We start from the raw sequence: 14,973 nt of genomic DNA, 5'->3' as shown, positions 1-14,973 counted from the left end.
TAAAATCAGATTGTTTCTTGGCTTCCCCAGCGACTGACTCAGGATTCCATTTTCACGGTCTGTTCAGTCAGTTACCACTAGTCCATCTGCTTTCCAGCTTCCAAAATTTTGTGGCTGTGATTTTATTTTTTGTTCTTGTGAACTTATTCCTCAAAAACATCCTTTTAGTGTCTTGAGTGGGTTTTGGGAGGGAGCAAAGTAAAATGTATTTGTTTAGTCTGTCATCTTTACCTAGAAATCTGCAGTATTGTTTCTGATGGCAGCATGGGTATTTCATTGTATGGATGTACCATGATTTATTCAATTCAGTCCCTAGAGTTGGACATTGGGTGCCTGTTTGGGTTGCTTATAGTTTTCCCACCATCATAAACATAAACTCTCTGATAAACATCCTTGCAACTAAACTTTTCAGCATTTCCTTCAGTATATCCTTAGGATAATTTCTTAACACTGGAATCTGGGTCAGAAAACGTATGAAATTTTAAGCCTTTTGATGCATATTGCCAAAGTCCTTCTAGAAGGGAACAATTTATGCTTTTAACTGTAATGTATAAATGTGTCCATTTTTCCTCATATTTGCCAATACTGAATGGACAATAAATTATATCTTTCTTATCATTTTCAAAGCAATTAAATATTTTTACATTTGATTATTGGCCATTTATAATTATTCTTTTGTAAATTAACTGTTCATCTTATTTGTCAATTTTTCTAATTGTGTTGAACCTTTTAAAAAATCTATTTGTTAAAAAAGATAAACCAAAACTAAAAGAAATTTATATGTTACAATTGTTAATCCTTTGTCATATATGTTGAAACATCTTTTCCCAGTTTGCTAGTTGTCTTTTTATTTTGATTACTATTATTTTTTTAAATATAGAAGTTTCCAAATTTTTTATGGAGAAATCCATCTATCTTTTATCTTATGGTTTCTACCTTTGATATCATGATTTAGAAGTCTTTTCCTGCTTCAACATTATACAACTGTACATATATACTTTCTTTTAGTACTTTTTGGGTTTTGTTCTTTATCTTGCAATTTTAAACCTATTTGAATTTATTTTGGTGAAAGTATGGGGTAGGATAAATATATATATATGCTATAGTCTGTTTCTGGACTTAATATTTCTCCATTGCTATGCTACTGTACTAATATAACTTTGTAATACAGATCTCGTTGGGTTAGTATCCACTCATTGCTCTTAATTAAAAAAATTTCTAGCTATCCAAATACCCATTTCTAATTGAAATAATCCTGCGAAAACAACTTTGACTACCACCATTTGAAAACACCCCTACAAATTTGAAGTTTACGAGCTAAGGAAATGACTAAGCAGTAAGTTATTTCCTGTGTTAATTTTTGACATAGAACTGACAAAGTCGGATCGATTTAAAAATGTTACCTGTCATTTGCTCCTGACTGGTAAAACACAGCTTAAGCCACAGGCGATTCAGAAGGAACATGGGTGTTGATGACGGAAAGTCCTATAGCATATTTAGTTCTGTTTAAAATCCTTCTCTTCCTAAAATACAGGAACATCTAGGAAGGTTCTCTTTCAGTAGGGCCATGCCATTTCGGGAAAGTATGCAGGTAGTTATTTGCCCATGTGTATTATATCCATATATTATTCTTTAAGCCCCAAACTAAGACTTTTTATGTATCTTTTCTATATATAGAGAAATATATATATAATTTTTCTTCTGATTGCACATGTAAACCATCCAAGTGTTACAGAAGTATAAGGGATGGACAGTAAAAGTCCTAAGGGATTCTACCTTCTAGATTTAACTATTGTTAATAGTTTGGTATGTATTACTTGAGCTGTTTTTTTGCTATGCATAAAATAATTTTTATTATTGGTTGTTTTATTATTATGATCATTCTTCTTTTACAAAAACAAGGTTATATTGTATATAATTTTGCAACCTAATTTTTTTGCTTCACAATATATTGTGTACATTTTTTCCATGATGGAAAAATGTATCTTCTTTTTTTTTTTAATGTGGCATTTTGTTGTATGGATATTTATTGTATTGATCTTAGCCCCTTTAGATGGTCATTTCGGTTATTTCCTGTTTTCTTCTTTTTTCGTCCCTTGTATTACAAATATTTCTACAATACTTGTGCATGTATCTTGGGGCACTTATGCATAGGATAAATTTCTAGAAATAGAAAATTTAGATTTATACATAGGGTAAATTTCTAGAAATAGGATGAAAAGATATGGACATTTAAGTTTAATAAATATTGCAAAATGCCTACTAAAAAGTTGAACCAATTTATATCCAGTAACACTGTATTTCAGTTCCTGATTTTCTCTGCTATTATCAACACTAGTTATATAAATCTTTGTCAATCTTATTTTAGTTTGTATTTTAATGATTGAGAATCTTTTATGTTTCTAGGTTATTTGAATCTCTTTTGAGACTTGTTTGATCATGCCTTGAATGTGGTTTTTATTTGTATTTCAAGGACAAGGTATTTCTTATTGTTGGAAAAGTTTCTTTTTCTCAGTAATTTTAATGCTTAATATTGATATTTCCCCTTTCTATTGTAGGATACTATGGCCAAGCGAAATACAGTGATAGGAACACCATTTTGGATGGCTCCAGAAGTGATTCAGGAAATTGGGTACAACTGTGTGGCAGACATCTGGTCATTGGGAATAACTGCCATAGAAATGGCTGAAGGGAAGCCCCCGTATGCAGATATCCATCCAATGAGGGTAAGGAAATGGATAGAAAACCAGGGGGGTGATTAGTTACTCGTCATCATTAGAAAGTTCCTTAAATGGCTTACTTGGTTAGGTACCAAACAGCAAATGAATTAATTGTGTATAATTGATAAATGTTAGTCTAGCCTCCAAATGATATACTTCCACCAATTGTAGTTGTAGGCACTAATTAATTCAAATCTACCCCTCTCCATTCCAGAGGTTGTGCATTGATAGCCCTCTGGCAGGAGGGCCACAGAAATGGTTAGTTTGACTTGTGCAGTATATATATTTTTAATAGTTTAGGTGCTCACATTTTAACATAACAACGTTAACTAGAGCTGAGTGAGGGTCCTCTCCTTTACACAGGGCATGGGCTTTCCACTTTATCAGTCTCCACAATTCCCTCTTCACCAAGTATCAGTTGTCACTTATTGCAGTGTTTTCTCTAGTTTTTCTTTGAGTAGTATTAAGAGGAAAGCAAACTATTTTTTGAACTCATGTCACTAACACCCAGCCTGGTTCATCTGTTGCCTTTTTCCTGCCTGGCCCTTATAGGTGTTTGAATTGGTAAGTTCTGGTTTGTGGATACCCACACTCTCTTCATCTAGAGGCTCTGTACTTTTCAACCTCCATCTACTTCTAGAGTGTTAAGGGCCTATAGACTCAGTTTCCACTGAAACTTGCTCAGTGTGACACCCTGAAGGGTTTCCAGGCTTTACCCACCCCCAGAGCCCTTCATCACAGCACTCTTATAAGACCTCAGCCCTGCCTTCCTCAGGGGCTCTGTAGTCCTCTCCCTACCTTCCAACCCTAGCTCCTCCTCTTCTCTGATGAATGAGTTCTTCTATTAAAAGACTTAACAGTTTTTTAAAAAGTATTCATGTGCCCAAAGATAAGCTCGCCTCACTTTTGGAAAGCAGAAGTAGGGAAGGGTGGGAGGATTTACTGGTTATATTTTTAGATTTAAAGAATATAATTTAAGCTACTATTGCAAAGAATTTTATTTTTTAAAAAACTGTGGCTCTTCTTTTATTGGAAGCTCGACAAGTAATAGTTTTGTTTTTTTGAAACAGTAGAATTTAACTGCAACGTCATGAGCCAACTTTTTCCAAGTAGTATGTTAGATTGGTTTTGGTTGGAGGTTAATGAATCCTTTGTGATTTGGGGGACTTCTGGGTTTATGATCTCTCGGTCACTGCTTATACCCAGTGGTGGTGGTAACTTTTAGGGAGGAGGGAAATTTGATAACAATGGGGCTGAGGTTATCTTCAGGATATTGACACTCTTAGGGCTTGCCTTTTCACTTTGAAGGGCAATGTACTATGGTTAGGAAAACCCCAAAAAAGCTTGATGGATATTGTGAGGTTCAGAGACAAGAGCACATATGAAAGAGGGAGAGGGAGAGGACAGGGAGGGGCAACGGGGAGAGAGAGCGAGCTGTATCAGGTTCTCTAATTGTCATACCTCCTACTTTGAGATACTTAGAGTTTTGTTGGAATTTGGATGGGCTTATGAGTGGATAAGAGAAAAATCATTTTATCAAGCTTCAAATGTATTTCTAGTTATATTTTTATTGGAGCGTGAATCACTTTTATTTTACCAAATCTTTTTTCTTTAACTAGGCAATCTTCATGATTCCTACAAACCCTCCTCCCACATTCCGAAGGCCAGAACTGTGGTCAAATAACTTCATGGATTTTGTGAAGCAGTGTCTTGTAAAGAGCCCTCAGCAGAGAGCCACGGCCACTCAACTCCTACAGGTATGAGTCACCCTGAGATGCTGCCTCTCTCTGTTCCATTCACATGCTGACCAAAGATGCTGTTACCCCAACTACATGGAGATAGTAAAGAAGTATAAGACATTCCCTCCTCTAGGGAGGTTTGAATCTAAATGAGCAGAAAAGACATGGAAAAGAATGTTAAATCATTGAACAAGTTAGTAATACAAGAAAATACAGGGTTCAATGGGATTAGAGAATGGGAATTGATATTTAGTGAGAAGCTGCTGGGTGCTGGGTGCTTTGCACATGTTATGCCACTTAATCTTCACATGGACCCTGTGAGGGATGGGTATTATTTCACTTTTATGGGTGAGAAAATGGAGGCTTAGAGAGATTAACTCATTTAGAGTCACTCAGCTGGTAAATAGCACAGCTGAGATTAGAACCTAGGTCTTTCTGACTCCAAGGTAGGAGTGCCATCAAGTCCACCCAATTTTGACAAAGAACTGAGCTTAGTGGAAGGTACTCATGATGGGAGGAGGCCGCTTTGGACTGGAGGAGGTCACCTCTGTGCCTGGACCTTGAAGGCTGGGTGGGATTTGGCAGGCAGTAAGGTGCGTCAATTCTGGAGTCAGACTGCCCAAGTTTGAATCCTGGCTCCCTGTTTACTAGCTTTAGGACCTTGGGCAAGTAACTTAACCTTTCTGGTCCCTTAGTTTTCTTATCTATTAAATGGATAAAGTACCTGCCTCATATGTTGTGAAGATTAAGTGATATAATATGTGTAGCTTTGAACAATGCTTTACTCACGTTGAAGATAGTGTCATACGGATTTGACAAATATCTGCTGTTATTATTGGGCTAGGTCAATGGTTTTCAACCATGTCAGACCCAATGCCCTCTTTTTATAACCAATATACCTATTTTTAACACTCTCATTACTGTTCTGGAATGAAACTCATAGACAATAAAATCCATTTATGCCCATAATTTAAAAGAATCAATAGAATATCTGTGATATAATGGAGAAATGTAAAGATAATTATTTATTTAATTAATTAATTTATTTATTTTTGTGAGGAAGATCAGCCCTGAGCTAACATCCATGCCAATCCTCCTCTTTTTGCTGAGGAAGACTGGCCCTGGGCTAACATCTGTGCCCATCTTCCTCCACTTTATATGGGACGCCGCCGCAGCATCGCCTGACAAGCGGTGCGTTGGTGCACGCCCGGGATCCGAACCTGAGCCGCCCGCAGCGGAGCGTGAGCACTTAACCACTACGCCACGGGGCCGGCCCCTAAAGATAATAATTTATAATAAAACAGTATGTGTGTTGGTATAGAAATGCTCCAGCTTGACTGCACTTGCAGACATAAGAAGTTATACACCTGTAACTAGCATCATGAACGAGTTTAGATGTAAGAGCAGTAGGAAGAACAAACCATTCCATTCAGGAAACACAGGAAAAGGAATGGGTGGACACCAGCATACCACTGATGTTACATAACAACAGACCAGACTTATTTGTATATGATAAGAGAAGGGAAATGAACTTATAGGCTTTCCAAGTGGAGAGAACAAGGAAACATGATATTCTTGCAAATGAGCTAGGTCTTATTTCTTAGTGGCAAATTGTTTTTCTGCTTGGGTACTGCTGAAGTTTTATGGAGAAGAAATCTCTTGTATTGTGATCCTACCACATGTTGAGGCATACTTTCAATCTCTACTTACAAAGACCTTGGAGACCATATACTTTGATAGATGGTGGAGTATAGAGAATGGATTGCAAAGAGGACACTGGGGACGATATCAGAGTAAGTTTGGAAAACAACAGGCACCCCCCCAAAAGAATTTCCATCTGTAACTTGCATAGCATAGATTTCTTATCATTGTGCTATAAATACAAACAATAAAAATGTCAGATGGGGGGCCGGCCCCGTGGCGTAGCGGTTAAGTGTGCACACTCTACTGCTGGCAGCCCAGGTTCGCATCCCAGGTGCGCACCTACACACCGCACTTTAGGCCATGCTGTGGCGGCGTCCCGTATAAAGTGGAGGAAGATGGGCACGGATGTTAGCCCAGGGCCAGTCTTCCTCGGCAAAAAGAGGAGGATTGGCATGGATGTTAGCTCAGGGCTGATCTTCCTCAAAAAAAAAAAAAAATGTCAGATGGTATTAATATTAAAAACTTTAAAGTCATTTTTATAAATGAAATTTAGCAGTATCCCTGTGTTTCAAGTGTCTTTGCTGATTGAATAATATTTGGGCCTACATCTGTTACGTATTTGTGATCAGTTTTAGTATTTCTGCAATAACTACACTTTTGCACTAAAATCCTTTTTACGTGAATATGTAGTTGGAAATGCTATAGTACATTGAATAGAATGTATAAACAGGATGAGTAAATTATTCAGTGGTTTCTAAACAGTATCTTTATTCCATGTAAGTCTTCTCTCCAAATTCACCTCCCAAATTACTGGAATTTTTCTTATCTCTTTAAAGAAACTTTTGGTATTATTTATTAAAGTGTATATATACTCGGAGACATTTGAAAGATGCACAGCATGTGCCACTGTTCGTTATTGTACAGGACTCTTCCACGCTTTGCAGGATTGCTCAAGTCCCTGCCTCCCCTCCTCTATGCCATTGTGTTCTCTAAAGATTGTAACAAGCTCCCAACACGTTTACAAACTTCCTCTAGGGGGTGGTATGACCCTGTTGTGAATGTCTTGATTTGACAGAGAGAAAGGGAGGAGACACTCCAGCCAGGCCGAAAAAGATCGGCAAAGCCTGAACGTGCATCTACTCAGAGTTGTAAAATAAGTGTGGTTTAGCTGTTGTCCTGAATATAAAGAGAAAGATTAGATTCATTGATTGACTCAACACATGTTATCAAGTACCTACTGTGTGCCTGGCACTGTTTTGCACTGGTGCCATATAAACTGTCTCTGTTGTTTTCCACGTTGTTGAAGCACCCATTTGTCAAGAGTGCCAAAGGAGTGTCAATACTGCGGGACTTAATTAATGAAGCCATGGATGTGAAACTGAAACGCCAGGAATCCCAGCAACGGGAGGTGGATCAGGACGATGAAGAAAACTCAGTGAGTGGCAGGCATTGCTGTGGGCCTGAGGTGTTAGTGCTTGTTATTTCATGATTGCCCAGTCAGGTAAGACGAGTAGGAGATGTTGGATCAGCCTGGAGCTGGAGACTCTTACATGATTATGTCCTGTCCTGGACCAGGGCTTGCAGAGGCTTGCTGAATCTGTGCGTGTTCTTTTCACAGTGTTTCCTAAGACACTTTCAAATTTTATTCTTTGGCTCCGTATTGTTTATTCAGTTTAACTTTTTATTCAGGAAAAGAGAATGCTCAGGTCTGAGACTTGGTTTTTCTGTGCTCTTTTGGGGAATCTAGGATCCATACTGAATATGTAGATTTTACACTTATAGACTCCCTCACAACCCTGAGATTCCACGGGTGCTCAGCTCGGTTGCTTACATCTGTGTTGAAAACTCTGTTAAGGCGAGAAGGGGAGGGGAATATGCTGCTCTCACATAGGTAAATTTATGATCTTCTTTGGTTAAATAAGAGTGCTCTCTCTCAGTTCTACAAAGTAGGTTTAGAACCTGAATAAGTGTGAAATCCAGAAATATTTGCACCAAAATGAGTAATGGTAATTCAGAAAACTTAAAATCTTTTGATCAAATTAGCTCCAATTTGAGATTTTGTCCTTGTACAGGAGGAGGATGAAATGGATTCTGGCACGATGGTTCGAGCAGCAGGTGATGAGATGGGCACTGTCCGAGTAGCCAGCACCATGAGTGATGGAGCCAATACTATGATTGAGCACGATGACACATTGCCGTCACAGCTGGGCACCATGGTGATCAATGCGGAGGACGAGGAAGAGGAAGGGACTATGAAAAGTAAGGCTCTGGTTAAATATGCTGACTTCTCAGACAGACAGACACGTTCCAGAGAAAACAGGTTCTCAGGGTTCACATAGGATCTGTCTGGAGGGCCTCTTCTGTTGCCACAACCACAGGAGGAATGTGGCAGGGCGGGGGTTTGGGGAGGGGAAAGCTGGCGCGTGGAGGCAGAGGCAAGAGAGCATCAGCAATGAGAAGGGACTTACTTTTAAACCTGAATGGCCATTCTCTCAATGAGTGTCATTTTTTCCTTCTTTTCCTTGATCCGTGGAGGCAAGCACATACATTGTTTTGATGCATAATTCAAAATGTAATGAAATTCTGAGTCATTTACTGTATATATCTTCAGTCTATTTTCATGATACTCTGTATCTAACCCAGGATTACCATTACTCAGTCAGTCTATTAAGGATGACTACAAATTTAAAAGTCCTATCAGGGCCCGGACCCGTGGCTTGGCGGTTAAGTGCGCGCGCTCTGCTGCTGGCGGCCCGGGTTCGGATCCCGGGTGCGCACCGCTTCTCTGGCCATGCTGAGGCGGCGTCCCACATACAGCAACTAGAAGGCTGTGCAACTATGACATGCAACTATCTACTGGGGCTTTGGGGAAAAAGGAGGAGGATTGGCAATAGATGTTAGCTCAGAGCCGGTCTTCCTCAGCTAAAAGAGGAGGATTAGCATGGATGTTAGCTCAGGGCTGATCTTTCTCACACACACAAAAATAAATAAATAAAAGTCCTATCAAATCCCTTCTAGTTTAAACCCACCTCTGCTGCCTTTCTTATCCTATTGATCCTTTTTGCCTCTGATTGAGGCCTAACACCTGTGCTCAGCTCCCATCTTAGAGTGCCACCGCCTCCTCTCCTCTCCAGTTGTTTCCCTTGCTCTTACTGTGTGCATTATAGACCACCTCACAGAGAAAGGGAATGTGGGAGTACAAAATGATAATAAGTAAGTTGTGTACGTGCAGTTTAGCCTGAACTTTATTTAGGTTTAAAGCATTAAGTCTCTATGATCTTTTCATCTCCCTTTTTTTTTTCCTTCCTTTTTTAGCATGTAAAGTTCCTTCCTCTAGACCAGGGATTGGCAAACTATGGTCCACAGCCCTACCACCTGGTTTTGGCAATAAAGTTTTATTGGAACGTAGCCATGTCCATTCATTTACATATTGTCTGTGACTGCTTTTGCCCTACAAAGGCAGAGTTGAGTAGTTGTGACTAAGGCCATTTGGCCCCCAACGCCTGAAATGTTTGCTGTCTGATACTTTACAGACAGAAAAAATTCTCTAACCCCTGCTCTAGACCCGCTGCTTTCTGATTAATTCAATTAAAAAATTTTTCTTCAGTGCCTACTGTATCCCAGGTACTTTGCTAGATGCTGAGGATACAGCGGGGAATGAAGAAACAGCCCTTGCCCTGAAGGAACTCATTGTCTAGTGTGGGGACAGACCACCTACACTTTGGTGTATGAAATGAGGTCTAAAATAGAGGTAATCCGAGGGTGTTGTGGAAGCAGAATAGAAGAGCATTTAATTTAGACTGGGGATTACTAGAAAATTCCTGGAGGAAAAAGGCAGGAAGGTTGGCGGTGAGTAGGGTGGGTGGAGATGTTCCAGCAGAGGGAGCAGTGTACACAAAGTCTACGAGGCCAGGAGCAAGGTGGAAGAGTCCAGGGGAACTGCAGCTGGTTTGTGGTGGCCAGACAGAAAGTTCTAGGGCTGTGGTTCTCAGGCAGTCCACTCTAGTTTGCACCTTTCAGGTCTATGTATTTATAATCAGCCCTTTGTTTTTGAAGGGAAAAAGTTTTCTCTTTTCTTTTTCTGTTTTGGGGCCAAGGCTCATCATCTGTGTTTGGCTTATGGTCAGAATTATAGAGCTGGTGACAGAGTAGTAATACTATTGATGGATGTGTAAATTGGTGTAACTTTTCTGGAATGTAGTGTGTATCAAGAGTTTCTTCTGGTCAGAATTATAGAGCTGGTAACAGAGTAGTAATACTATTGATGGATGTAATTGGTGTAACTTTTCTGGAATGTAGTGTGTATCAAGAGTTTAAAAAGTTCAAACTTTTGACCCAGTAAATTCCACTTCTAGGAATCTGGTCCGAGAAAATAATTGAAGATATCAACAAACTATATTCAAGAATTTTTCCAAATGTGTGTAATTGTTAAAAAAAAAACTTGATTAACTTAAGTGTTTAATAGCAGATGACTGGTCAGATAAATCATGATACATCTATAGGATGGAATACTGTACTATACAAAAACATTGGAAATCCTGTTTTTGAGAAATACTTAGTGAGTTGGGGAAATGCTTATGATATGTTACTGAGTGAAAAAAGAAGGAATCAGAGTTATAGCATGATTCCAGTTTTACAAAAGTCAAAAAATATGTTAACATGTGCAAAGAAAAAAGATGGAAATAAACAAAAGTCTGGAGGGACATAAATCAAATGTTAAAAGTAGTTATTAGTGGGGGGCTGGCCTGGTGGCATAACGGTTAAGTATGTGTGCTCCGCTTCGGTGGCCCGCTTCGCAGGTTCATATCCCGGGCACAGACTGGCGCACCGCTTGTCAAGTCACGCTGCGGCAGGTGTCCCATGTAAAGGAGAGGAAGATGAGCACAGATGTTCGCCCAGGGCCAATCTTCCTCAGCAAAAAGAGGAGGATTGGCAACAGATGTTAGCTCAGGGCTAATCTTCCTCACAAACACACACACAAATTACCTATTGTTATTGGTAATAGGATTATAGATATTTTAAATTTTATTTTCCAAATTATTAGTTATTATCAGAAAAAGAAGATCCCACCAGAAATACTGTTGATGTCATAATGTGTCCTGTAAATTAGGACTTTGAACTCTGCATTAGCTTAAGAATCCTTTTATTTCTCCCTTCTTCCTCTCACTGTTTTTTTTTTGTGTGTGTGTGAGGAAGAGTATCCCTGAGCTAATACCTATTGCCAGTCCTCCTCTTTTTTGCTGAGGAGGATTGGCCCTGGGTTAACGTCCGTGCCCACATTCCTCTACCTTATGTGGGACGCCTGCCACAGCATGGCTTGATAAGTGGTGCCTAGGTCAGTGCCTGGGATCCAAACCTGCAAACCCCGGGCCGCTGAAGCGGAGCGCATGAACTTAACCACTACACCACTGGGCCGGGCCCTCTGTCACTGTTTTTTATGACCTTAAAAATGGATATTTGGGGGCCGGCCCGGTGGCATAGCGGTTAAGTGCATGTGCCCCGCTTCGGTAGCCCGGGGTTTGCAGGTTCGGATCTCGGGCGCGCACCAACGCACCACTTATCAAGCCATGCTGTGGCGGCGTCCCATATAAAGTAGAAGAAGGTGGGCACAGATATTAGCCCAGGGCCAATCTTCCTTAGCAAAAAGAGGAGGATTGGCAATGGATGTTAGCTCAGGGCTAATCTTCTTCACACACACACAAAAAATGGATATTTGCAGAGAGTTTATAAAAACTCCCTGCTAGTCTCTTTAAATGCTTATTTCATTCAGTGTTCTTATGGTATGTTTCATCTCCTAAACTTGGGATCGAAGCACCCTAGATATATTGTGTGGTGTTACATAAATTATCAAGTGAATGCTATGTACGAAATTTAGTTTTTCTTTCTTTCTAAGTAGCGGGTGTGATTTGTTAGGAAGTAGTGAGCTGCTGACCTCTAGTTCTTTTCATTGACTCTGAGTGCTGTATTTTCTGCTTATTTTAAGGGCTTTAATTATGCAGATGATTATAATTGCCGTGTAATATAACTAGGTTGACCTGTTACCATGTGTTGTGCATGCATGTGTTGTGGAAAACCTGCCTTTTTTATTTAAAGAATTAATTTTGTTCCGAATGTAATTTTCATATTTCAAGTGCGAATTAATTCAATGGGTTGTTTGTTCAGTTTCTGAGCTTGGACAGTTTTAGCATGTCTAATGAAAAACAGGCATCTTTTATTACAGTCATGATGAAAACCATTTAAAAACCTCAGCCGTCACAGCCGAGTGACATTAAATAAACTCTGTTCACAATCTGCTGCAGGTCTCGCAATTCAATTTTTGGGTCACAAATTTGACAGATTTGCCACTTATTTTGAGATCTTTACCCCTTATTGTTTTAGGAGTTATTTAAACTTTTCATTATGGAAAATTAAAACATATACACAATTACACAGAATAATATCATGACCCAACGGACTTATCGTCCAGTTTCAAAAGTGATTAACTCACTGCCCATCATATTTCAGCGAACCTCCCAAAAAAAGAAAATAACGGACTAAACTAATTTAAAGCAAATCTCAGACATCTTATCATTTCTTCAGAACTGATTTTTAAACATTTAAAGGAGACTTGCTGACTAAGCCTGGCTCAGAGTGTATCTGTGTTGTGTTGGATAATTCTCTTTCCTTTTATGGGCTTCAGTGCCCTAATCAGTAAAATTAAAGAATTATTAAGCTTATTTATTTTCCTTGTCTCTTACAGCTCTAATACTCCACACATTTGTAAAAATTACATAACTCATGACTAATATAGAACTGAAGTTTCTACCAGTTTAAATTTGTGAAAATAAATAGGCTTTCATCTGGTGCCTTCTTTGAACTTCTATGAAATGTTTAATCCTTGAAAATTAAAATTATAACTGTTACCCTTTATAAACTTAACAAGAAAAGACATACGTACTATTATATTGTTTGCATTAGTTTCGTAGAATCTGATTTTAGTTTCTAATTTTAAAGAAACTTTAACATGAAAATGGGAAGACTCTTGCATTCATAATTTATGTTTAGGGCATCTAGGTCAGAAACTTTTCTGAACTTTTTAATACACTTTTTGACAATTGACTGTATTTTACAGATTTAGAAAAATGTGTTCCTTGTCTTAGAAAAGTTACATATTTCATTTGCCTCTATTCTCATTTACTGTATTAAAAATTATAGGAGCAGTATTATAGCAATATTGATGCAGTTAAAAAGGAAGTAGTTCATCCTCTTGCTTGAACAAAGAACTCCTGTTCTTGACTATATGCCTGTACAGTTCCTATATGGTAATAATTTGCCTAGATATTCTGTTTTCTGATTCTTTTCCATGTGATAGTTATATGTACTTTTCATGTTGCTGCATAGTCCTTTTTATATTTATCACACTTAACAGTGTTTTTTAATCATTTACCCATTGCTGGGCATTTTGGTTGTTTCTAATTTTTCACTATTGTAAATAACTCTGCAGGGAATATCTTATATATAAAATGTTCCTTCTTTTTAGTATTTCCTAGGAAAAATTTCCAGAAGTATTTGAATAATTTAATGTGTATGTGTTGCTGTATTGTCCTCCAAAAGGTTTGTAGCAGTTTACATTCCACAAGGATTAGTAGCAGCTATTGGGATCCTTAGTTTCTTCCCTTTATATCCATTTCTCCTTTATATTTTCCATCTTTTGAATCTCTCTGTGCCACTTTCTGCATGTTTTCCCTAGATTTATCTTCTAATTCTGTTGTTCTTTTTTCATGTCTAATCAACTGTTTGACCCAGAGTTTATTTCAGTGGCTAAATTTTTTTCTTCCTAGAAGTTTTAATTAGTTATTTTTAAATATACTTTTTCTCTTTCTCTAATATCCTGTTCTTATCTTACAGGTTTTAGTCCTTTATCTCTTTGAACATTATAAATATCTTTGTTTTAAGGTATCTTTTAGATCAATCTATTATCTTGAGTTCCTTGGCTCTAATTTCTGCTATTTATTGTGTCTGCTATCTCTCTTGCTGTTAGGTTTTTTCTTATGTTTTGTATTTTTTGTTTGTGAGCTTATCTTCAGTGGAAAGTGTCATCTTTGGTGGTCTCTTGTGTTCCTTGGGTTGTATAGGTATCCTTCTGGGGCCCTAAGGGGCATTCCTCTCCAAAGCAGTCTTGAGATTATTTCTCATTTCTAAGGTATGCTTGTGGTATAGCCAAGGGAATTATATTTCTAGAAATTAACTCTTTCCATCCCTTACATGGGCAGAAGCCATTCCTAAGCCATGTCCTTCCTTGAGCTTGGGAAGAGTCCTGGCTCCTGTCTTTGTGCTGGGAATTGAGTTCTAGCTCCCCCTTTATAGATGTGTCTTAACTCCTGTCTTTATCCTGATTCCTGTTCCCACATCAGCCTTAAAACTAGTCTCTATGGTTTGGTTTTCCCAATGGGTCACTTAGCTCAGTGCTGTGGGTTCCTTTCTTGCTTCTGCCATCTGCAGACTTTCCTGTCCTGGTTTTGAGCACTACAATGATTTTGTTTTGTTTTTAAGTCTTGAATTTCTATGTGTTTGGAGCAGGATGGGAGGCCTTTAGCACTTCAGCTCATTCAATCATCTTGATAATGATATTTTTATATTTTCTATATAAGGGAACAGGTTCAGAGAAGTTTTTTTGTTTTTTTGTGAGGAAGATCAGCCCTGAGCTAACATCTGTGCCAATCCTCCTCTTTTTGCTGAGGAGGACTGGCCCTGGGCTAACATCTGTGCCCATCTTCCTCCACTTTATATGGGACACCATCAGAGCATGGCCTGACAAGTGGTACATTAGTGCACACCTGGGATCTGAACCCGGGCCACCAGCAGCGGAGCGCGTGCACTTAACCACTACG

At 38.7% G+C, this 14,973-nt stretch overlaps 1 protein-coding gene across 1 annotated transcript in view; it reads left to right on the top strand.

Moving 5' to 3' along the window:
* The window catches only part of STK4 (serine/threonine kinase 4), an 89,320-nt gene that overhangs the window by 20,503 nt on the left and 53,844 nt on the right, over nucleotides 1-14,973 (top strand). Inside the window, exons 6-9 of the mRNA XM_004430360.3 lie at nucleotides 2,559-2,726; nucleotides 4,340-4,477; nucleotides 7,410-7,538; nucleotides 8,176-8,362. Coding sequence (XP_004430417.1) covers nucleotides 2,559-2,726; nucleotides 4,340-4,477; nucleotides 7,410-7,538; nucleotides 8,176-8,362 — 622 coding nt within the window. The remainder of the gene's footprint in view (nucleotides 1-2,558; nucleotides 2,727-4,339; nucleotides 4,478-7,409; nucleotides 7,539-8,175; nucleotides 8,363-14,973) is intronic.

This window comes from Ceratotherium simum, chromosome 21, assembly GCF_057802395.1.
Source record: "Ceratotherium simum simum isolate JZ-2026a chromosome 21, ASM5780239v1, whole genome shotgun sequence".
NCBI classification, from domain to species: domain Eukaryota; kingdom Metazoa; phylum Chordata; class Mammalia; order Perissodactyla; family Rhinocerotidae; genus Ceratotherium; species Ceratotherium simum.
Note: the sequence above shows the minus strand (reverse complement) of the source record. Positions and strands in the feature narration are given on the sequence as shown.